Source organism: Parasteatoda tepidariorum, chromosome 1 (genome assembly GCF_982258835.1).
Source record: "Parasteatoda tepidariorum strain Cologne lab strain chromosome 1, Ptep-v5.0, whole genome shotgun sequence".
Classification (NCBI taxonomy): Eukaryota; Metazoa; Arthropoda; class Arachnida; order Araneae; family Theridiidae; genus Parasteatoda; species Parasteatoda tepidariorum.
Genome location: NC_141755.1, coordinates 119,117,561 through 119,143,489, shown reverse-complemented (window position 1 = coordinate 119,143,489; position 25,929 = coordinate 119,117,561). Strand labels below are relative to the sequence as shown.

The window sequence follows — 25,929 nt, the reverse complement described above, 5'->3', positions numbered from 1 at the left end:
AAAAAAAAATTTTTAAAAAGAAAAACAACTATTTTATTATTATTAATTTTAGTTTTATACCAAATTTAAAACTCTTTGTATAATTCTATATAAAACTCAGTTTAAGTATTCAGAATATTTGATTATAAAGAGAATCATGCTATTTATAAGTATGGACAATACAATCTTTGATTTGTTAGTTTTGCCATATTAATTGAATCCAATTATGATATTTTTAAAGTTCTTTATATGAGTATAAAATTAGGTTTTAATATACTCATTTAAAGAGATTTTAAGGAAACTCCATTAATGGAATTAGATTTCAAGGTAAAATCCTAGAATAGTCCACTCCTTCTCTTTTTATAAAAACACATTTATTTGACAACCAACACATAAACTAAACAAAATTAAATTAAAATACCCACAACGGATTGGTATAAACCTTAAATTCAAAAACAAAAACTTTTCTCTACAAAAATCACCACCTCTCTGATGTTCCATAAATTGTCTCCTGATTTTAATTTATCTTGTTATGTTTTTTTTTATTCATGCTATTTGTTAGCCAGATATTTTTTTTTAGGTATTTTTTGACTTTACAGTACCAACGGCTGTATGATCATTTGTTTTGTAAACAAGACAATCTATTATAGCCCATATATTACACAGCTTTAGAGATTGAGACAGATATAATCAATAAGTTTAGGTAAATCTAATTTCATTTCATTTGCTGATTGCGCATTTTAAAAATGTGTGGCAATTCTAATAAAATTAAAGACAGCACTATTTTTCTCAGTTATCTTTCTTGTTCACAATAAAAATATTTAATTTCTGAATTTTTTTTCGTTATTTATTTTTAGGAAATGAAGTTCCCTAAATGTATCCTCCATGGTTTAAAGAAGAAAGGAATTACTAAACCTACTCCTATACAGATGCAAGGATTACCAGCAGTGTAAGATCTTTAACAAGATAAGATATGTGTGATTAAGTTTAAAAAAATAATTCCAGATACTTGATACCCAGAAGTAAAAGGAAAAAACTAAAATCATCATTACATTTTAGTTATCAGGATAACTGTATTTAAATTTTAAAACCTATTTGAAGTAAGGTATACAGGGCGTCCTAAAAGTACAAAACTAGTTAAATATCAAAAAATATGCATGGGATAAAAACTTACTTTGTTTACACAACACCAAAAAAAAAAAGGGAAAACTATATGAATTAAGGCCTTTTTATTACACTTATAAATAAATAGACAAAAAAATATCTTTATTACCAAAAGGGCAACAAAGAAATTGTACCCTATAATTTATTAAATATATTAGCCATAATAAAAATAAATTAAGATTAAACAACAAGTGCACATGAACTACAGTATATTATTGGCAAATCTGAAATTAAACTTGTGAAATATTTTCAAAAGATGTATCTAATGTTACCAACGTGCAATCTCACCGTCTGCAGGGAGACTGCATCGTGTTGGTAGGATTTCAGAGTTTCCAGAAAAAAAGTATCCTAATTCTACTAAAGGTCGCTGCATGTTTGTTTACCAGGATGTGTAACGTTTTTGAAGAGTGCTTATTTTTTAACAGCCCTTAATGGTACTTTTTTATTTGGAGTTTGTACAAAGTGCTTAGCTTTCTATCTTTTAAAAAGAGATTTTTTTTTTCTTTGCCGTGTCGATTGTAGTTCTAAATTACAAAAAATGCTTGATTTTCACTATTTTCTTTACAATATTTATCAGAAATTAGTTATTTTATCATGATTATATAAAGTTTGTGAAAAACTTTTTAAAATTTTATTGATTTTATGTTCATAAATTAAGAACTTTAAACGGTGGAAAAAATTATTATTGCACAGATCCTAATTATGATTTATTTTTAAGAAAGTGATTAAAAATATTTTTTGAGTACTTAAAAGGTGCTTATTTTTTGTTGTAAGAATCTGGCTATGCACCCTGTTTACAGATTGTAATTTTCTTGCAAAATTAAGATAAGGTAAAAACTGTTTTAAATGGAGAAAAATATTTATATTTGATATTTTGGAAAACATATTATTGACATCTCGAGACATTTGATCGTTCTCTTAATTTTCAAACACCCTGTATTAGCCTTGAGAAAAACGAAATGTTGTAAATGTAATATTAATTAGCTAAATAAAATTTTTCATCACTAAAAAATTTTTAATAATTCAACTAGCAATTTGTTGTATATTTTTATGTACTTGCAACTTGTTGGTATATTTTTAATGATGCCCTGAGAGCGTTTGTAATTATCTCAAGGCTTGTTTCTAAACATTATATATATATACAGTGAAACCTCCGTTAAGCGGACATTCATGGGACCAAAAAATTTGTCCATTTATGAGAGTTGTCCGTTTACGAGAAGGGTACCCTAATAACGAAATTTAACACCGTAAATTGTTTTTAGAATATTCTCAAAGATGTAGAAATAATTAAATAATGTCTACAAGGATACTGTAAATACCTACTAGAAAATTTATTTAAGCAATAAGAAGGATAAAAAAGAATATGTAAAGAAGTTTGATATAAATACATAATTCTGGATGTAGCTACAGATAAATAAATATAATTTTCCTATTAGCATAGATACTCAAGTTAGACATATGATACCAAATAGGAGCATACTGTCCTCAGTCCGTTTCAATTATTAGGGTCACATCCCATTACACCTACTTATCATTTGATAGGGAACATGGTTAATACCTTCTTGGAAAATAAACCTCCCATGATTCACAGAAAAAAAAGTAATGCATACCTGTAAGTCATGAGGACCTATGGAGATAATTATTCACAATTGATCAGCTATCAAGTGTCTGAATAAATGTTTCATTTATATAAACACCTCAAAGATTATACTTCTGTTCTCTTTTTTTTACCCCAGTTGTGTTAAATACAGTCTTCAAATTGATAAGAAAGTTAAAGAAATTTTCAATGGGGAAGAAGCATTGAGAGAAGTCATTTCAACTTGAGGGGTCTCATAACCTGTGTGGTCCAGATGAAAAGATCAAAAGATGCTGATGTCAGAATTATTTCAGGAGTGCAGTACCATTTTCTCTCCTTTCTTTACAAAGATAAGGCAAGGTGACAGGAGAAAGATTGATTTTTCGGTGGTGAAATAGCTTAACAATATTTTTAGTTATGGATAAGGCAAAAAGTTTTATTTACATGCTTTTGAAATGGTGAAAAGTTGCATTTTTTTTTAGCTTGCAATTTATTTAGAAAAAGTAGTGTCCGGTTTGTAGAGATAAAAAACGTTTCAGGATCAGAATGACTGTCCGCGTCCGGTTACGGGAGTGTCCGCTTTGCGGAGAATGTACATAATGATCGTAAGTATCGTAAGTAATGGTATCGTAAGTAATGTTTCGACTGTATTTTTAGCAGTTTATCAATATTGATTATCACACAGCTTTTAAATATCCTGATATCTTTAAACAAAAAGAAAATATGAATTGTGCATTTGAGTAACCCCTTTTTAAAAGTCCGATTCGAATGATTTCGTTGTTGATCTTTTTTTTAGCAATTACTACTACGGATTTCATGATTTTAAATTATTTTTTTATTGTGATGATTATTTAGAAAATGCGAGGAAGGAAATATTAAATGCTTTTCCCCCCTAACAAAATACAAGAATATCACCCGTAATATTAGAATAAAATATATGTTCAAGTAAAAAGAAATTATTTATCGTTTTCTTTTCTTTTCTAAACACAGCGTTTTGTTATTTTGAATTAGTAATATATATGTTTGTTATTGTTAAAAGTATCTTGCAGAAAGATATTAGTGCTGAAGAGTTTTGTCGCTTATAGCTGGGAAAAATTCTGTGACGGGCCATCTGAATTCCTTTACACTACCCCTCCATCTTCAATTTCCCTAAGAAATCCCATCTGTATTCTTTTATTTTTGTTGGTGACAGAATGAAATCTATATGCCACAAATCTTTCAATAATTGAAAAAATATTTGATTTTTACAAACGGGCAGCAATAATTTTACTGAGGATGGCATTGTTTAATATTTGCAATAATTCCATTCTTGTAGATTTTATTTTTGTTGGTGACAGAATGAAATCTATATGCCACAAATCTTTCAATAATTGAAAAAATATTTGACTTTTACAAACGGGCAGCAATAATTTTACTGAGGATGGCATTGTTTTGATATTTGCAATAATTCCATTCTTGTAGATTTTATTTTATTATAGTGGTGATCACTTTATATAATAGGTAAAAACATGGTAAATTTTAATTTTATGTGTATACCATAGTTAGATAATATAGACACGCGCTGTGTGGATACATTGGTGTTAGTTCTCCAATTTTTCAGATACTTTATTAATATTTATTATTAAAAAAAAGCATCCGTACTCGCAAAGAAAAAAAGTTTGCACAAGGGGGAAAGAAAATATGAAGCAGGCGACGTAATCATGATTTAATCAAGGTAGAAGAAATCAAACACCGATTTTCGTATATACCTGATTTAAAAGTTTCGTGTTCATGCGATTTGAAAATCGTACATCACGATTCCTATTCACTCGATTTAAAAATCCAATATCGTGATTCATATTCAAGCAGTTTTGAAATCCAGTATCCCAATTCTTGTAAGAATTAAGTTTTTTCTTGAATTAGTTACTATAAAGATGTTATATTCTTCATTAGTAAGTTATTTAATACAAAATTTTGGTTTTAAAAAATTATATTAAATATAAAACATGCATGGTATACGAATTGTTATCTAATTTTTGCACATAAAATTTTTAGAGATTTTCCCTTTGTGTCACAATTCCCCCTTATCATGCTTTGTGTTCCTGTTTTTTGTTTTAACAAGTTATGCAAATGTCTTTTATTAGTATATTATCTACTATAGTAATTTGGGTTCTAAATATGTTTAAATAATTTATCTAGATCAAGAAGAACGCTCACGAGCTGTTGATGCTTTTAGACAAGGAGAGAAAGATGTCCTAGTGGCTACTGATGTTGCTTCTAAAGGATTGGATTTTGATAATATTCAGCACGTCATTAACTTGACATGCCCAAAGATATTGAAAATTATGGTGAATACACTTTTTTGCATGCAACATCATAATTATACATTTAATTATGATATATATGATTCAAATATGATAATTTTTAACTAGTAAATGTTACCAATGTATGCATATGCTATTTTTTCGTATAATTCAAACATGGACTAATACTAATGCCTAGAAAAAGTTTGAGACCAGTAATGATATTAATTCAAAACGCTTCTGAATTACTTTTTGTCGTCATAGTTTTAATAATGTGTCATTTTGTCTTTAACTTCCAAAAAGAAATTGGGAGAAAAAAAAAGTTCACAAAATGATGTAATTTTTTCAATGACTGTTTGATTAAGGATTTTAACTCAGAAATTGTATCAGAACCCCCCCCCCCCCCTCTTTCTCTCTCTCAAGAACATTAGAACATTCATACCTTGACCTGTTGGTTTCGCCAGTTTTCTTTTATTCTTATAATCATAATAAAATGGCACTTTAAAAAAACTTTTATCTCGATAAAAAATAGAGTTCAATCACTGTATGATATTTTAAAAATTTACAGCTAAATTAAAATATAAGAGATTCAGTTATAATTTAATCTTTTCTATTTTATATTATATCCTAGTCCTAGAAATTATGATAGTAAGAAAAGTTAGTAAATGTAAAAAAAAAACATGATTTTTGCTAACAAAAAAAAATCTCGTAAGATGTATTACTAATACCTAATATTTAAAAACAGTATTATAGTTAAAATAGTTAGTTAATCTTTCTGAAATGGTTAAAATTGTTATTTAATTATTGAATAAATGAAATCATGATTATATTTCTCAAGTTCAACTTGCTAATGAATGTTAAGAAATAGGAGTCTATTTGTCAATTATGTATCTATTAAAGAATAAACAAGTTTAGATCAGAATACAAAATTAAAAATGATTTCAAGTTACTCTGATTGATGTTCATAAACTACACATTTAATAAGTTTTAAAGCTGCTGAATTTAAATTAGCATGAAACTAAATGGGTATTATTAAAGAAATTTGCCCTCAATTTATTTTGCATTTATTTAATAAAAAATTATTATTAAAATGTCTTACGGCTCACTTATCCTTTTTTTTAAATTTTTGGTCTATTTTGAAATATGATAATTATATGCATATCCCTTTTATTTCTTAGTAAGAAATCTTTGTTATCAAATAAGACTTGCTAAAACATCACACCTGAAATAATAGAGCTTTTAATTATAATGTATAACATTTTATACTTAAATTAATACATTTTAAAAAAATAGATTATTTAAATCAATGCTTTTTTCGTAATAATATAATCAAAAAGATATTCCTGTAAGTAAAATAATTTATTTATATGTAATTTTCGCTTTCATTATTTCTTTGTAAGAAAACCGATATCACTGAAATCGGACTTTTAAAAAAAAATCACACTAAAAAATTTATATTTACTAACAATATTTTACAAAATATATTTTACACTTAATTTTTTCAAAATAGAAATTCAGCTTAATAAAATTAATGGCATTATAAAAAAATCACAGTTGATTTAAATCAGTTATTCTTTTTAAAGGAATCAGATCAAAAAATATTTAAAATCAATTTAATTATCAAGGGTTCCATGTTTGCACAAGTATTAATTTAAGTAATTACATGAATCACACTATGTGAATTATAAACTATCCTATGGAGTTATAATTATGAACCATACTGTTTCCATGGAAACCATAATTGAGAGACTGAGTTGTTCTTTTAGACTGCATGTGATAATGTTATCATAATAGCCTTTGTTTTCAACCTTTTAACCTCCACCTAATTAAATTACCTTTCACATTGTTAACTAAAATTTAAGCACCTAGCTGTAACTTTTATAAAAGTTCAAATACCTGGATTAACGGGCATTCCATTGCTGATCATAGTGTGTGAAATTGTATTCAACGTTAATTTTCTTTAAAATGTGTTTTATTTGTAGTTCATCGTATTGGTAGAACTGGAAGATCTGGGAAAACGGGAATTGCCACCACATTTATTAATAAAGCCTGTGGTATGTATTTCAATGTTTGAAACAATTTGTTTTCCTGTTAAACATGTTATTGATTATATATGGTATCCTTTTTCTTTTATTTTTTTTGCTTTTGCCAGTCAAACAGTCTGTTTGTTGTTAATAAATAAAACTCTTTTTGGGAAAAAATCAGCTTATTTAATTTAAATCAATATTTTTTTTTTTTTTCAATTTACTTAATTTGAAATATTAGTTTTGATAGTTATTTTACAATTATCATATTTTATAATTTTTGAATGAACTCTTCTTTCTATTCCTTAAGAAGAAATAATAGCCCCAATAGTTTGGTTAAGAAAGCGCTCTTAAGTTTGGACTTCTTTATGTTGATTTCATTATTTCTTTAAGCGAATCTGAAACTTTTTGCGTGCATTCTGAAAAATTATGTATGCAAAGATAATTTAATGTAAAAAATAATTTTTAATTAATATTAATTATTTTTTGTTAATTTATTTATAAAGTTTGGTAAAAAAATTGTTACAACTTTTTATTTTCTGAGTAGGCTTTTACATTTAAATTTTTATTGATTCTTTTAATTTATCACATACCATCTTTGTAAGTTTCTAAAATTAATATTTAAAATTATGAAAGTAAATAGATCAAGGTGTGTATAAATATTAAAAAAAAAATTTTTTTTTGAATCTTAAAACATTTTAAATAAAAATTATATTAAATATACTAATGCAATTTACTTGTACTATCTTACATGTTGTTTTATCTATGCATTAGATATAGATTTGTTCCAGTGTATCTGATATTATGTATTAACTTAAAAGTATCTAGTACTTTAAATAAGTACATCAATTAAATTTTATAATATTAGTTTTAGTAAAACTTCTGAAAATCGTCAAGAGAAACAGGTGACAGTTAATGTAAAATTTTAACATCTTGATGGAACACCCAGAACAGTGTCATTTATAACAACTATAAGTATAAAGTTTTGGATAGCAATCATAGACCCAGTTCAAAGTAATAGATACTTTTTGAACTTATCTTAGAGTAGCCAGACTTATTCTTGGTTTCTTTTTTAAAACTGAATCAACATGCAAATAAAAGTAGAACAGATATCTAATGCAGAAGTTTGCATTATTATAAAAAAATTAATACCGATATTTTTTATAAAAAGAAATACTATTAATTTTTATTGTTTGCATTCACTATAGTTTTGAAGTTATTTTTTCTAAATATTTTGACGAAAAATACAAAGCATTTGGTTTGTTTTATAAGATAAATAGTTTAAAATAAATAAAAAAAATTTATTCATTTGGATGTTGTTGTAAAACTACTTAGAGAAGAAATTAATTTTAATTTGATTTTGACAATATTTTGTCACATGCAGAAGTATTTACATTCCTTTAACAGTTGGTTAAATTAACAAATACAAATATTAAGGTTTTGATGAGAATTCCTCTTTAATTAATTAAAAAATTAGATATTCATATGCTTTTTTCTTCTCAATTTTCTTTTCATAATTTCATACTCAATTTAAATATACTGACGTTTTATTTAAAGGACAAAATCTGAATTTTATGTCATGTGAAATTACACATAAGTTTTGCTTATAAAATTTTTCAGCCCTTCTCTTAATTTCGACCTAAATTTAAGATTGTACTGATTGAGGTGATTGTATTCCTGGTGTACCCCAGAATTCCGAGTTTTTCATATCCATCCCTCCCAGTCTAGGAACAGGGCATGTGATTTTATCTTCGACTTCTATGTATCTCAAGAATATTGATACACAGACTTCCGCGCATCAAAAGTTGTAATCTGACGAAATTTTCACCACAATCTAAAATTTAAAGTTTTAATAATAATAATTTATCATAATTTAACAAATTTTGAATCTCTTTATCAAGACGTTTTCATACTCTTATGCAATTGTGAATTTTTTTTTGGGGATTATTGTTTTTAATATCGCCATTCATACTCTTGCGATTTTAATATCAAACTTCTATGTTCATATTTAGCTTATTTGAAAGTTACCCATTATGAATCTTATTCACACATTTTAAAAATCGTACCTCGTTATTTTAAAATCCAAAGCCTCAATTTGTTTTTACAAGTTTTTGAAATTAATATCTCGATTCGTGTTCATGCAAGAATAAAATCATATATTGCTCTTCATATTCACCGGATCTAAAAATCATGCATCACGATTTCTACTTACATGATTCAAAAATCCAATATGGCTATTCCTATATGTAATTTAATTATATATCTTAGTTCAAAGAATTATATTAATTATGAATAGTATATAAATTGATATCTTCTTATCAAGTGTTTGCATTCTGTTCACTTTGTGTCACCCCAGAGGTACTTATTGATGATTAGGTACTAAAATAAAAAAACAATAGTTTCTATGCTACCAAAAAAATTGGTACGTATCTATACTCTGCATTTTACATTTATCTATGGTATTTATCGTAGTTTCAATTCCAATATTAAATAGTTTGAATAACATGTGATATTGCTTATAAATTGCAAAAATGTAATGAGATTCATAGTTTTTGAAATGTGTATTACTCTTCCACAGGTGAGTCCGTACTTCTGGATATGAAGCATTTGCTGATTGAAGCTAAACAAAAAGTGCCACCTTTCTTAGCTGCTCTACAATCTGAGAATGAGAAATATTTTGACCTTGGAGGTAGTCTTTTTTCATTTTTTGGTTTTAAAAGTACAGTAAGATCTCGATATAATGCCAGTGATGTTTTTATTAATGAAATCAATCTGCTTCAATTAATAAGCTTAGAAAATTGTGGTAGTATAATACTATATGTCAAATAGATACATTTGGCTTTAAAATTCACTTGTCACTCCATTTTTTTTAATTAACCCATTTGTACACAAAGCTCTGAATTCAAGCTTTGCACTGCTTTCTCCATATTCAATATTCGCAGACATCATTGATTACAGTGAATGTCGATTTTAATGGTAAGATTTTAGGGAGGCACATCTTTTATAAAAATAGTCAAAGATAACTTAGCCAGTGGTCACTGATACATTGCATTATAGAAATAAAGTATTGAAATACCAACAGTGTTTGCTTTTCTGCATTAATACCAAAAATAAATGAAAAAATTTCTTCAATTTTTCTTTTCATATAAAAAAAATGCATTTAACTAAATAAAATAAAAATTATCATAATAGTGGAAGTCTTAGAATTTTTAACTCATGATAAAAACACAATTTTTGTATCTTTAATGTTAAGATTTTGACAAGGACTTTGAAATTTATCCCAATAGCAGACTTCACGTAATATCCCAACAAGCACACAACTTTTGGGCTAGTGAAGGGACAATGCCGGCTCACCTAAAGTGCCATTACGGCGGGCTTTTCATTGCCGTATCGATTCCGTTAATAAAGTGAAATCTGGGCCAGAATGAGGGCCAGTGCATGGCATTTCAGGCAAACTTCTGGCAATCGTTGAAGGACCGGGACTATTTTGTTGCCTCTGGATTGCTTTGCCATTTTTGCCTGTTAAATACCGGGGAAAAAATTTTTTTTCACAGAATAAAGAGAAAATTGCCGTAAAGGCTTTTATTGAACCTTTATGATGTCTTTTTTGCCTTTTTATCAAAAGCTGAATACGTTCACTGGCATACGTCGTTGCCTCGCTTTCCGTTAAGGCACCTTAACTGTAGGCTGATTAGAAAACGTCTATGCCGTTTTCGCCCATATCGCACCTTTATTTCAGGTGTTTAGGCGAACTTCTTTGCCTTATTTACCAATGCACCACCCTTAACTCACCTCAAACTCGGTTCAATAGAAAGTTTTAATGGCGTCCTTGCCGGTATCACACCTTTATTTTAGGTGTCTCGGCATTTTTTTTATTTTTTATTATTAGAACTTAGCTTTTAATTTCAAATGCTTCTTGCTGCATTTTGTTACAATTCTTATTTAGGGAACATAAATTGTCACGAGTGTTTGTTCTACTCGGCTGATATCAGTGATAGTAATTTATTGATTCTTAGCTTTTTATATTGTAATATAACAACAACTGTCATTACATGCATACTGTTTTATGACAATATAAAAAACAAAATGGTGTAAAACAATTATTTAATTTATAACCAAATGTCCAATGAATCTTCGTACAATAAAATAGACTTTTTTTATTTCATTTTAAACAATTATAAGCGCTATCATTTAAAGTAGAAGCATATAAAAAAAAATCTTTTTGAATTGAGTATTTAAATTTTTTAAGCATTTTGAGATAGAGGAAATTAAGTACAAATTTTTATTCTAAAATAAAACACAATGCAACTCAATAAATAAGTTATTTAAGTTTTTAAAATAATGCTTATATATTTAAAACCTACATCTAGCTTTTATTGATAGAAACTTACACACAAAAGTTTATTTATCCTATAATTTTGTGTATATTCATCAAGTCATTAATTTTATTAAATATTAGATAAACAGTATATATCATAAATAGTTTTTTCAAAAAAAAATATTTTGTACTAGTAAATAATACACCATTTTAGTAATTTTAAATATATAAAAGCAGGAATTTTAACAACAATAAAGCTTAAAATAAACCATGAAGGAGTTTTATTTCCTTGTAACAAATCAATACATCTGTATACACTATTTACATATGGACAAATATATTTTCTTTATCCCATTCCAGAAGCTTTATTTCAATGAGCCTTTTTCCTGCAAAAAATAAAGCAATTTATTTTACTATAGATATATTAAATGTTCACAGAAAAAAAAATATCATTGATTTAAATCAACTGATTTTTTAAAAGCCATGGATTAAGACAAGCTGATTATTTTTACAAAAAATTATTAATTTAATTATAAAAATATGATATTGAATTTAGTTAATAAATATGCATTCTTTAGGTTGCATTTAAAAAAAACAACTAAGATCTGATTTCAGAGATAATGATAGTATTTCACTAAGAAATAATAAGAGATATGTATGTAAATTATTATAGTCATACATCCCTTTAATGATTATCCTTAAGAAAAGTATTGATTTAAAGAAATAGATTTGAAAAAAATCAATTACTTAAATAAACTTATCATTTAACTATTATAATTATAAATACTTTTTATACTATGTAACTAATAAAAACATTATTTATAGTATGTTTAATTCAAGTCTTTTTTTTCCATTAATAAGGTTATTTACTAAGAAATGGTGAAAGGGATATGCAAGCAAATTATTATTTTTTAAAATAGATCAACTGCCAAACATATTAAAATTATTCACATTTCATTTTTTAATTATTTAAATGCAGTTCATATATATGTAGCTCATAGATATCAAGACTTATTCTACCCAAAGTAATTTAAAAAAGTTTTTTCAGCAATGCAATCTGATCTAAACTAATTTAATCTGCTTTAGATATCTAATTGAAAAATAGTATCACAAACTTTAACATTCATTAGCAAATTGAGAATGAAAAACATAATTATAATTCTATTTATTCAATTAGTTTTGTAATAATTAAATAATTTTAACCATCTTAGTTAGAAATGTTAACTATTGTAGCTATAATAATATTTTAAAGTAATGTTAAGTGTTATGAAAACAATTCATTCAATGTTTTGAATGGTAAACGTAGAAAAAAAAAATTTTTTTTAAATGATTTTCTTAAACCCAACAATTTATTAACAATATTCATGTTATATTTAATTTTATTTAATGCGACATTATATTAATAACCAAATTGCTGGTACATTATACATTTATCAGTTAACTGTAAAAAAAAAGTTAACAAAAAAGTATAATTTGCTCTAAATATAAATTTTTTTAATTCCAGAAACAAAGCTTGAATAATTTTTTTAATTCTATTAATGAGCGATTCGTAACAGTTTGAGATTGATAATTAGGAAATGTTAATAGTACTTCTGTAACCAGTATCAATTATTTAATATTATTTCATACCAATATTTATTTAAAATCTGCAATTAAATTCGTGACATCCTTAATAAATTACTTTTAAGTGGAGTTTCAATTATTTTGAAAGGAAGGCAAAGTAAATATATGTGTCTTGGCATTTATATATATGTATATGTATATATATATATTACATCAGAAATACAAATCTTTTGATTATTCAAACTGATAGTTTTAGGAACTGCATTAGTATTTGTAGAATATGTGATGTTCTGAACACAGACATTGTCAGAAATCAGAGCAAAAAGCTAAAAAAACATGAGAATAAAGTTGTTGTTTTTTTTCTTTATCAGGAATTCAGAAATTTCGGGACTATGAACTCGGATATTATTTAACTTATTAAATAAACTATTATGCTAAAATAAATGGAGAGAAAATTTATACTTTATTATTAAACTATTAGTATAAAAACTTACTTTTATTATATCTTTCCTTATCAATTTTGTATCTTTTTTATCAAATAATTATAATGCACCATATAAGAAAACACTTTTTAATTATCATTCATATAAAATATATATGATATATTGCCTTAAATATATAAAAATTTATATTATGTTAATGGATTAAAAAATAATTATGTTCCATGAAATTTAATTACATACTAATATCATAAATTATACACATCTAAATAATAACATTAATTAAACAATATTGAAATATAGCATTTCTATATTACGGGCAAGCAAGGTAGAGAATCATTCTTTATGGTATCACTAAAATCAAATTTAAATGCTGAATGTTTATTTTGCTTGCTAAATAAAGCTGCATACTTAAATATTTAGTTCTTTCCTTTTTTATTAGATATTTTGTTAATATATTTAAAGAAAAGAGTGGATATTTTTAGTTGTTTATTGAAAATATTAATTAATATTTAAAGGAATAGTTAAATGCTATGAAAGACCTTGAATTGGCTCGGTTAATTTCAATTGGCTTAAAATAATGTCCCACAAATTGTTTTAAAAAAACACAAAACCCCCAGTTTAAACAAAAAAAACTGGTTTCTTTTCAACCATATGGTAACCTAAGGTAAAATATAAATTTATTTCTTACCATCCTTTTTGTTGATTTTTAAATTTTGAGTTTTATCTTCATTGTTGATCTTCCATCCTGACTCCCTATGAAAGAAAAAAAAACTATAATTAGAATATGATAGTTGTAAAATTAGTTAAAACAAAAACAACAAAATCGAAACATTAAAAAAAAAAAACTGTTTCTAAAATCATGTATGAAGATTAATGTAAATATTTTTATTTCAGTTATGGAATATGACAATAAGTTCATTGTTTATCATTTATCTTGTTTATACTCTAAGCATGTGGTGTGTTAGAGGAACTAAATGTGAATTGGTAAATTCAATAAAACTTAGCACGAGCTTGTAGGGGAATACTTTTAGCCTTTCAGCCCAAATTTAATGTGGACAAAGTTTTTAATTTTTTTCATGTATTTTTTTAAGTAAAAAATATTTGCTAAAATAATTGCTTTAATACGAATATTAAATGCTGGTGAAACTTATGGAAAAATGAAATGTTATATAATATTATCATTTCAAATAAAATAACGAAAAATATTTCGTTATTCATTCATAACTTTACGTAGTTATTTTAACAGTAAAAATAATTTCTTTTAAAATTTTGTTTTCTAACTAATTAAAAAAATAGAATGATAAAAAAATGTTATAACAGGCATGAAAACAGAGAAAACAAATACTAAAATATCGTAATGATATAAAATTGTCAGCACATCTTTTCACCTAATTTATACATTCATAAAGTGCATTTTTCATTTATTACGAAACCTTATTAAGAAATTATTAAATAAGAATATTGCAAAAATATAAATATAAAAGCTTATATGAGTAATAAAAACACTTGTTATTAATAAAGACTGTGTTAGAGAAATATATAAAGTGAACTTAATTTTGATAAGCACAATAATTATTAATTAAAAAAATCAAAATTCTTTTGCAAATCAAAAATATGTGATTTAATTGAAAAAAATATTAATATTTAATGTTTCACTATGTTCTTACCTTATTTTGCTGTTGATCGCTGGATTAGCATTTCTTGGATCTTTCGCCCTGTCTTTCCATAAAAGAAAAGGAATAAATTAGAATATGATCGTCATAAAAACAGTTAAAAATCAACAAAATCAAAACTGTTTCTAACTAATTATATTTTATAATTTTTGTTAAAAACAATTTTTTGATTTAAATGAAATTAATTTTGATTTAAAGGAAAGAGAAGGATCATATATTAAAATTACGGCGAATATTTATATTTTTGGTAACTGACGATAAGTTGAATGTTTACCAAATTTTCTCTTAAAATTTTTTTGATTCTAATTTAGAAAAAGAACTAGCCTTTTAGCCAATTAGAATTAAAATAAATAGATAAATTAGAATTAAAATAAATAGACAAATTCTAAATAAAGCTTTTGTTAGTTAGGGCTCCCTCTCAATTTTAAAAATAAAATTTCCTGAATTTTTGAGGAATAGTTTCCAACAATTTTTAGATTATATATTTCCACTACACAGTTATCATCATAAATTTTAATTAAACAATTAATAAAAATTATTTTTTGTAGAAAATGTATACACTTTCTTAAACACAAAATTGTCAAAGGTGAAGGCTGAACAGGTATATTTTAGAATTAACAACCATTTAAAAACTCAAAATAGTAAATTAAGAAGAAGATAAATTACATGAGATAAATTATAGATTTTGCACAATAACTGGAAAAAAAGAATTAGTAATCGTCTTTATAGCATTGAGGACCAACAATATTTAATACAAAAAGCTTTATTTCATGAAAAAAATTATTATACAGAAAATATTATTATACTTATGAATAAATTTTAAAAATAATAACCATGAAATAATATTCTAATTTCAATTCAAAAAAATTGAACGTAATTTTAAATTAAATTTGCTTTATAACAAATTCAGTTTTACAACATAATAATTTTATAACGAATTAATTCATTTTAAAACAAATTTAATCGTAAAATTAAACTTAATATAAAGATTTGAAATGTTCTTATACCTCTACAGCAATTCATTAAATGCAAAAGAAGTATAAAAACAACAAAATAAAAATTAGAAATACTGTCCTTCTATTTAATATGTCATTTTGTTATTTATTTATTTAGAACAAAGAATATATTATATTGAGTATCAAAACAAATATTTAAATTGTTTAGAAATATATTCTGAAAATACTCAAAAAAAACTTTAAAAGTGGAAGTGTTTAGTGGAACAATTTTTACATGTTTACCAACGTTATTATTATTTTTTTTAATTTAAAAAAGTCAAAGCAGAAAAATATCAAAATTAAAGTATAATTTAAATATAAAGTAACTAATTAGAGATGAGAAAATTTAAACTCTTACTATTTATTTATTTATTTTATGGTGGTTCAAAAAATATTTCTTCTTATATCTAATCAAAATTATTATTTGAAACAATAAGTGACACCCGCGGTTTAGATAATTCAAATAATGTTTTTTAACAATCCTTCAGAGAAAAAATATGGCTACCGAAATGAAGTAAATTATTAAATTAATCAATGCTTCCGAAAAATGAAAGAAGCATTTTTAATTAATGCATAAGAAATCATAAATTTTTCTTTTATTAGATAGAGTTAAAAGAACTTTTATTTATTAAAAAAATCGTCTAATTCATTTTAAAACTAAACTAGCAGCTTAAACTAAACAACAGGAAAGCATAAGATAAAATAGCCAACTGAAGTATTATAGTTATAAAACATAATTTCTAAAAACTTAGCAAATAAAATCAAAGCGAATTAAACTAATTTTAAAAAGCTATTTAATAAATAAGTTAAAAATTTTTTTAAATTACATGAACTAAAGAGAAAAAACTTGTTACTTACTTGCTCTCAAGTGGCACCATTTCTATTTTTCGAAGAAAGATAGGAGACCCCTTTAGAAACTAGGGGCTACGTTTATCTCCTTCTTTTTACACCCTTTTCGCCAAATGAATCTTTTAGCTTGTTCTATACATACAAGTAATCAAAGACCACCTACTGAGCAGCTTTTCCGTACTTGAAAGGAATGTTTCTTAGAATTGGGGGTAGGGGACAAAATGTGCTTCCCCACATTCTTTTTAGTTCAAGGACTTCAAACATACTTATCTGGTGATTTCAAACCGTAATGAATATCTATTTTGAATTCTTAAAGACAATTTCTGGTCCTCATAATAAAAAATTAATCTGCACTAAAATATTTTATTAACTATTAGCGATAAGCAAGCTTACTAAATTAAAAAATTATTGAAGTCAAAATTCATTTGAGTACTTTTCGTAAGAAAAATTTTTAATACATATAAACTGGGAAATAATGCTTACATATATATTTTGATTTGCGGAGTAGTAAATTAGAATATCGTTTCTTTATAATGAACAGTAAAGATTCCATAATTAAGGACGTTTAAGTAAATAAACCATTTTTTAGGTTTCTTCAGCTTTTTAACAATTTTAGTACATAAAAACACGTTCTACTTTTATGAAATATTTTTTATAAATAATTAAATAACTTTAATTGGGCAAATTTATTTACATTAGCAAACTGGCTGTGTAAAATATAATATTAGCACTACAAAATTATAAATTTTTAAAAAAATATATATATATTTTCGTCTAAAAGTCTTTATAAATCACTCCCCGAGTTAAGAATTTTTTTGTTTTTGTTTACGAATGAATGCATGACGACTGGTTTTTTTTATATCATTCAATTACATTACTAAAAAATAATTATATTTTTGGTTGAAAGCTAATGATCAGAAAGATTTAAAATCCTAAATAACCAACTGCAACAAATTCATTACCTTGGATACTTAAAGCAAAAATTTGAGGTTACTTTATTTTTCTACTAAATACTTACTTCTTTTAACTATCTTTATAAGGATAATGATGTTCTTTTAACTTTCTTACAGATGATATTCATACGATGAAATTCTATTTAGCTATGCATATTTATACTTTCTATGGCATTAAAATTCAGGATTTTTAAATTCTTTAACATAAAAATCGTAACTTTAACTTTAAAACTTTATTTTATTTACGTTTAAGCAACAACATTGATTTTAGAAATCCATTATTAGTTTTCAAACAGTTTTATTTAGTTTATATTTTAAATTTATACTTTGAAACACACTTATATACACGCAGTTTATATTTCAAAACATGCATCGAAATTTTTTGAAGTAACATCAGTTTTTATTTTGCTATTATTTGCATAGCTATAACACATGAAAAACGTTATTTTTTATTTTATCATTTGAAACTTTAAATATTTCATTAAATGCATAGTTAAAAATTACCTGTCTATTTTTTGTTTAAAAATCATTCCATTTATACAAAAATAAAAAATAGCAGGCTTTACCCTTTTCTTACTCCGCTCACTCCCGTAATTGCTTATCGTTCATTCATCATTGATTTTTTTTCTTTATATATACTTCCTTAAGCTGCAATATTTTTCACTTTTCGCAAAACACATAACATTTTATTTTCAAAATATACAAGTATTGCAGCTTTATGTAAGAACATTTTGCTAAGCATAATGAAATAGAGGATTTAATAAATTTGAAAAATAATTATCTGTACTTGAAAGAAAAAAAAAAACTTAAGGAAGTTAGATTGTGTAACTCAACTGGAAAAAAAAATGAGAAGTAATATTACTCGTTAACAAGACTTATTGAAGTTTAAACAGGGAACGGTTTTAGCGTTATTTATTAAGTTTATAGTTTTTAAAAATGTCAATATAATTATTAAGAGTGATATTAGGCAGCAAACAAATCTCTCTCTCTGACTGTCTTTCGCTACTTTTTATTGACAACAACTTGAGCGCATGTTTATAAAATAAATTTTTTATGACAATGGATAAATAGTCAATGGTCAATATTTAAAGCAAAAAAACTTAAAGAAAGATATAACGAATGAGTATTTAAATTTTCAATTGCTTTCAAACATATTGGAATTTCAAAACAAAATTCTTGTTAAGTTTACACATAAATCCGCCCTTTCAGCAAATTAAATTTTAACCAAGTTACCTTTCAGCCAACTACGCGAAGAAAAAGTTTTTCTTAAATTACCGCATTCTATGATAATAACAATTTTTCAAAACAAAACCATAGCTCTGTTAATAAAACCAAGTATTTAAACCATTTATTTGGTAATTTTTTTGTTAAAATGATAGCAGTTAACCGGATACTCTAGCTTTCAAAATTATAGCTCTTTTAACCTCACATTTAGTAAAAAATATAAAACTGAATAGTAAATTTTTCTGAACAAATGGTTTTTATACAGTGCTCTAAACTATCATGGTAAAATTATAAAATTTTACCACGTTTTTCGCATTTCAACTCATATTATAAAATCTAAATTTTTTATTACTTTACCGAAAACATTACTAAACCACTTCGTTAAAAAATACTGAGCTTTTTGGTTTTTCCCTATAGCCGGAAATAAAGTAAGTTTTACAATATTTTGGTAGTTTTGATTAAATTTTCTTTTCTAGCAAACATATCAACCAATCGCAGTATTTTTTTATTAACAATTAGTGATTTTTAAGTTAACAATCGAAATCGAAATTTTCTCTACAACTCATCATAAGAACAATCACGTGAAAAGAAAAAGAAGAAGAAAAAAGGTGCGTAAAAGGCAATAATAAAATTGCAATTAATTTTCGAACATATTTGAATACCGGTATTAATTTCAAGATCAAAATTAGCCTTTACAGAGCGCAAAATTTCTAATTAGTATTTGCATTTCTGTGTTCTACAAAGCAGCCAGTACAGTATTTTTTTACACCAGATTTTGCAGATAACAATTTCCAAACTAATTATAGAATTTTCATTTTCATCGCACTCTCTGTCCATTTTTCTGTAATCCTTTGTAATTTTATTTTATAACTGTTGTTGAACAGCCAACCCGAATTTGATCTCATGGTTACCAGTGTTCAACTTTATATCCTTGTAATTTTGAATCTAAGCCAAGAAATAAGAGAACTCCTGTACAAAAGTATCGGGAACGAATTGCCTTTGTGGAGAACTTTTTCATGGTGAGATAAACCACAAAAACCTCCCGTGATTAGCAAGACGAAGATGGGACTCTAATAATCCACGATGCGTCTATCACTTGGAATATTTTATGTCAGCCGGGTACGAAATTCGTATCAACCAGCAATTCTTAAGATTCAAATCCTCAAAACTCATTAGTTGGCTAGCGTTCCTTCCCCTGAGCCTCCACCGCTTATGCTTCGTAATTTGAAACTTCTAAATCTTATACTTTTTGTACAGCAAAGCAAAATGTAAAGTTAAAATAAACACCCAAAAATAGCGGAGGGGACTTCGCTCCTTAGGACTTTTTTATTCAGAGGGAAACGTATTATAGTAAATATTTCTTTCAGGATTCGGCTCAATAATTTAGTAGTTTTCCTGCCACTGTTTATGAATTTTTTCATATAAAAATTAAATAAAAATACAATATATTGATAATTTTTTGCAGAATATTTTTCTAATTAAAAAGATGAAATCCAGTTTAGAAGTATCTGAGTTAACTCCTCAAAGTAAATATACTAAAAAATAGACATTTAAATGCATGAATTATAAAAGATCCAACATTTTACGCATTTGTGTCTAGTTGAATAGTACTAATTTTTGAAGTTGCGAAATAAGAAGACTTAACAATTTTATTACCATTAATTTTCTTCCTTTTTTTAATAATTTATTAACAGTGTCTAACTTGTGCTTGAAAAAAAATATTAAACATTTCTTTAATTAGTAAAACAAATTCTAACAAGAAATTTTAAAATAATCCTACTTAAAAGTTATTACTATAATGGGGGAAAAAATACTATGATGCTTCTTCAGAGTTTCATAACAGTTAAACTTCTGTTTGCGCATTTGTTTAAGAAATATAATGTGCTTACGTTGTAAAAAAATCAAGATATTCAAGAAATATCGCAGTGATGCATGAACACGAAGCTTATTACAAATTTATCAGATAAATTACTCAAATTTTTGAGGGTTCAAAGAATCTAATTTCTTGTTTTTTAATGTTCTTTTTTTACCTGCACAAAAATATATATGTGTTTATATTTGAAGCATTTAAAGAAACTTGATTAATTTGTATCATGGCGTACTATAAACATACTATATTATCTCAATAGTTGTGAAAGACTCAAATAGTCGTTCACCATGATTTAAATAATTTACAAACTTTCGACTGCTTCGATAAAGAGATGAAAGATAAAGAAAAGAACGAAAAATGATGTTGTGTAGTCTGAACATTTTAGCCAATTTAATAAATGAAATACGGTTAGAAGTTTCCACCTTAACTCATAAAAATTAGGACATTAAAAAATTAAAATGTATGAATTACAAAAGATCTAACTTTTATTGCATTTGTGTCCAGATGAGAGAAAAATTGGATTTTACTAATTTATGAAGATGCGAAATAAGAAGATTTAACAATTTCGTTACCGTTAATTTTTCGTTTATAGTTTTCTTTTTATATTTTAGCTTTCTTTATTAGTGCACGAACCACGAGATATAGCTAATTAAGTAAGCTACCGATTTATTATATCAATTGTTAAAATTAAGGAAGGTTGAAACTGATTTCTCGCTTTATAATGTTTTTTTTTCCTACACACAAATATATCTGCTTATAATTTTAAAACACATGAATGAGAATGAATTTGATTTATTTGAATCATTTACAAACTCTTGACTGTTCAGATACAAGGGGTTTAAAAATCCAAAGAAGTGCAAAAAATTATGATGCTTAGTTGTACCCATAAATCATAAAAAGCGAGACTCTCTCCATTTTAACAAGTTATATTACTAATCAAATAAGACTTTAATATTGAATCAAAAAATATTTTTAAAAAGTTAGAGTTTATTTATGTATTTATTTTTTATTTACTTTTACAATTTCCCATATCCGGTTGAAAGATTTTTGTTAGATGCATAAGAAATAGAATTTTGATCTGTAAAAGATTTTTACTGTGTATTGCTTTTCGCAATCTATGAAATATGAGAATTTTGCGTTTTTCTGTTATACATTTGCTTATTTATTTTTTTAGAAAAAATAAATAGTTCAATTAAAAGCTTATTGCAAACAATTGAAAACAAAATTGGTTTTATGAAAATGTTAAATAATAATAATCATCAGCAATATAAGGAAATAAATAAAAACTGAAATTTTAGTGAAGAAAGAAATAAAAAATTGGAAAAGTCTAAAGTTCCTCAAGAACTCTGACCCCCAACAGGGTGGGATGCGAGAAGCGCATAACCGGACATCGTTAACTTCTCAATTTACCATACACTAACAAAGAGAGGAAAAGGATCTTATTTTGAAACAGCTACATTCCATCACCTACTCGTCCCCCTCAAAGCAAACTGTAACTAATTCTAAAATAAAGGTCTTTACTTCTTTTTGGAACAAATATTTTAATATCATGAAGGGCACACAAATACACTTACAAACTCCTTTTTATTCCTGAAATTCTATTGCATAAAATTAATTGACCATTAAAATTCTTATGATTCTCTTTTTGATATAGACTTTACATTTAATATATACAGTAAAAAATCACTAGTTCTTACCACGTACAAAAGTGCTTGCATTACAAACTACTAATTTTAGTGCAATAATTACCAATAATACAAATTATTATAATTTTATCGAAAACTATTTAAAACAGCACTAATTCGAGGAATTAATTATCATGATGGGTCGTGTAAAGAAGGGACAGTGAGTAAACTTTGTTTTTACGAAAATAATTCAAAATAATATTTTCATTTAATATCTGTCATAGTAGCGTAAAGATTAAAGTGTTAAAATTCTGAGTAGGAAACTAAACTCCTTTAATTTTCTATTAAGATATGTATACTGAACTGCTCTAAATTGATTTTATGGGGATATTTATTTGAGCTAAGTCAAATAAAGAATAAATAAATTAATGCGGCAAAAGAATTACGCAGCGTAAATTACTCAACGTTATGTTGAATTACAAGTTCTTCAAAATAAATATTCTACAAAAAATATGCATATCAAATAAATTTTTTTTTTTTTACAAAATAAAGAGTAAAAATTTAACTTAACTATGTCGTATTTGTTAAACTTCTTTATTCTTACTATAATTGCGAAATTTATTATATTTAACTGTAAATAAACTAAGAATAAGTTACTAGATATCAGATATTATTTATATAAAATTTTATTGAAAGATTGGTTTGAACTGTTTTCTAAAAACAGAATCAATTCAAAAAAAGATTATTAAAATAAAAAATTAAAAAAAAGTATGTGTTATTAAGAGAAAGAAATATACTATACAATTACAATTTTATTCGTTAATAAAATGATTAATGAAAGTTACAGAATACTATTTGTTTAATAACATGAGAGAATTGTAATTGCACTATTCCAATCACTGGATACCCATTAATCATTTTTTTTTCTTGGATAGATTTTTTTTAAGGTCGTCATTAATTACAGAAGGTGTCTAAATTAATTTTTGTCCTTTTGTCAGTCAATGGGCTAAATTGATTTTTAATTCCAGCCAATATACGTTTCGCAGAAAATTCTTTTCTTTCTTCAGTATTAATATTTATATAATAATTGCTGCCAAAAAGAAGAACAATAGTTGTGTATAAGTTAATTATAAAACGAATATAAAATTGCTTTAAAGTAATTTAATGTAACACTATTAAAATTACCCTCTGGTGAAAGTAAAAAGAAAAAGGTCAGTCTGTAAAACACTGAATTCCAAGAATTTCAAAAATTATCTTCTTTATTTTTAATTATATCATTTCGAGATGCTTTTTGATTTTCGAGATGCTATCATGATTTTTTTCATGACTCTTAGAATTCTTTACTTAAGATAATAGTGTTGAAGTTAATCTAATCGATTAAATTGGTCTAATCGAAAAGTGCGAAAGCATGAGAACCTAGAATAATAGCATTAACACTGACCATTCCTGAAAATTCTTTTTATATGAAGTTGGAAAAATAAACTGCATTGTTAAATTAACGTGAAACGAGCAGATATTAATAAATTTCCTTCTCTGTCAGAAAACTGAATAAATTTCCTTCTCTGTCAGAAAACTGAAAAGGTCACTGATACCGCCACTGTTTTGGGGTTTTCAACTTAACGTTACATTTTATCAAACACTGTTTGATTTAGAAACTTCAAATTACGTTAATATGTAGGAAATTGAACGGAGATTACAATGGAATTAAAAAATAATTCTAAAATTAAGTCAAGATTATTTTTACTCTTATACTTGTTAGAAAAATAACATGCGGGCCGCTCTGTGACCGCAAGAATTCAGCTGCGGAAGTTAAATTTGGTATGCTGAAAGAGCCAAATTTGTTTTTAACCGTAACATAGAGTTTTTATTTCCTTTTAGAAACTCTTATTTGTTTGAAAGTTATTACAATTTAAAAGTTTTTTTTTCATTTTTTCTTTAACTAATAATTATTTATTGATTGTTGTGGAAAAAGTTTTCATTTACGCGATTTTCATAATATCCCTCTTGACTTAATATTAAAAATAATGAAAATAAAGAAAAAAATATTATATAGAAAAAGGCTAGGTGTTGCCAAATATAAAACTTCGACATTTTATACCGACATTTGAAAATATGTGTAGAATAAAGAGAAATAAGAATTGTTTCTTATATGATCGGTTAACAAGAAAAAATTACTTCTAATTTATAAATTCTTTTCATTGTGTCGCACACTCTGCCTTTCTAAAATGTAATTTTTTTAAGCGCAGTTATTTATCATTCAAATCCAGCTATCCTTTTTATTTTGTCAAAATTAACAAGTTAATATAATGAACTTAAATAAAAGTATAATAATTTTACATTAAGCAAATAATTTTTAATCGACTTTTCAGGAAAAAAAAAACTTTTAAGAACATTGTTAAGAACAGTTTGTGCCAAATGCCTCTAGTTCTGAGAGAATAAAAAAACGAATTTGCGCGCGGGCATAAACTGCTTTTTCCATAGAACATCTTCAATGCGTAATAACTCTCGGCGAGACCGTTTTTCCTTCTTCTTCATTTGTCAAAACTTAGGAATCCTTAAAATGCAACTGCTGGCAATCCAATCGTAATTTTTACTTAAAAAAGTGGAAGAAAACAATTTGTACTTGATCTTCAATTATTTCAAACTTGATGAATGAGATTCAACTACAGGGATTATCGAGCGTAGCGAACAGGTGACGGTGCCTCCATGTAGAAAACAAGGATATATAAAAATAAATTGTGTCGAACAACTATTATCAGTAAGCGTATGATTAATATTTAAAATTGTCTCTAAAAAAGAACTGTAGAAGCTGATCAATTGATAAAAATTTATCTGCTGCAGTCAAGGTATAAATTATCGTCACTATCTGAAAAACATTTAATATATTTAAATATTAGCATGTTTACGAATTATGACCTGTTTTTGAATTTTTTTTAAATTAACGTCAAACTTTAACCGGATTTCAATAAATTAGTTCAAAAAGAACTGCATTCTTTAAAAAGGAGGTATGAAAATGATTCATTGGATTCGTTTTGTACTATGAAAATTGCCAAGTCGATTCGGCAGCATGAAATACTATTTCATTTTTCACCAGTTTATGGTTAAAAGAGCTCCACTTAGTTCTAATTACATAATCATTCAATTTCGTCTAAATAGTTATGCCTTTTCTGAAATATTGATTTGCAAATTTACCGTAAATTTAAAACTATACCTACAGTTTAATGGGACAAACAGATAAAATTTCGGTTCTCTTACCGTTATTTTAATATTTCAGCCATATTTCTGTTATTAGTTCCTAAGATTTAAAACATAGCACAATTTTAAAATTTGTTAACCCAAAACCCCTTGTGAGAAAAAACAATGTTTTTAATTCATGTATAGGAAACATTTT

At 25.6% G+C, this 25,929-nt stretch overlaps 1 protein-coding gene and 1 long non-coding RNA gene across 6 annotated transcripts in view; one reads left to right on the top strand and one right to left on the bottom strand.

Moving 5' to 3' along the window:
* The window catches only part of LOC147816795 (ATP-dependent RNA helicase abstrakt-like), a 43,344-nt gene that overhangs the window by 13,211 nt on the left and 4,204 nt on the right, over positions 1–25,929 (top strand). For 4 of the 5 annotated variants that reach the window (XM_087151419.1, XM_087151425.1, XM_087151421.1 and 1 more), the window contains exons 7-10: positions 837–928; positions 4,898–5,046; positions 6,984–7,055; positions 9,604–9,714. In XM_087151419.1, the coding sequence (XP_087007545.1) occupies positions 837–928; positions 4,898–4,925 (120 nt within the window). In that variant the 3' untranslated portion in view covers positions 4,926–5,046; positions 6,984–7,055; positions 9,604–9,714. Of the gene's footprint in view, positions 1–559; positions 683–836; positions 929–4,897; positions 5,047–6,983; positions 7,056–9,603; positions 9,715–25,929 lie in introns of those variants that run through there. The other variant, XM_087151428.1, reaches the window with a different exon arrangement.
* Positions 11,608–17,008, bottom strand: LOC147816796 (uncharacterized). The gene is made up of 4 exons (XR_015429144.1): positions 16,876–17,008; positions 15,017–15,064; positions 14,038–14,102; positions 11,608–11,729 (listed from the first exon to the last, which is right to left on the bottom strand). It is a non-coding gene; the product is annotated as an uncharacterized LOC147816796 (long non-coding RNA).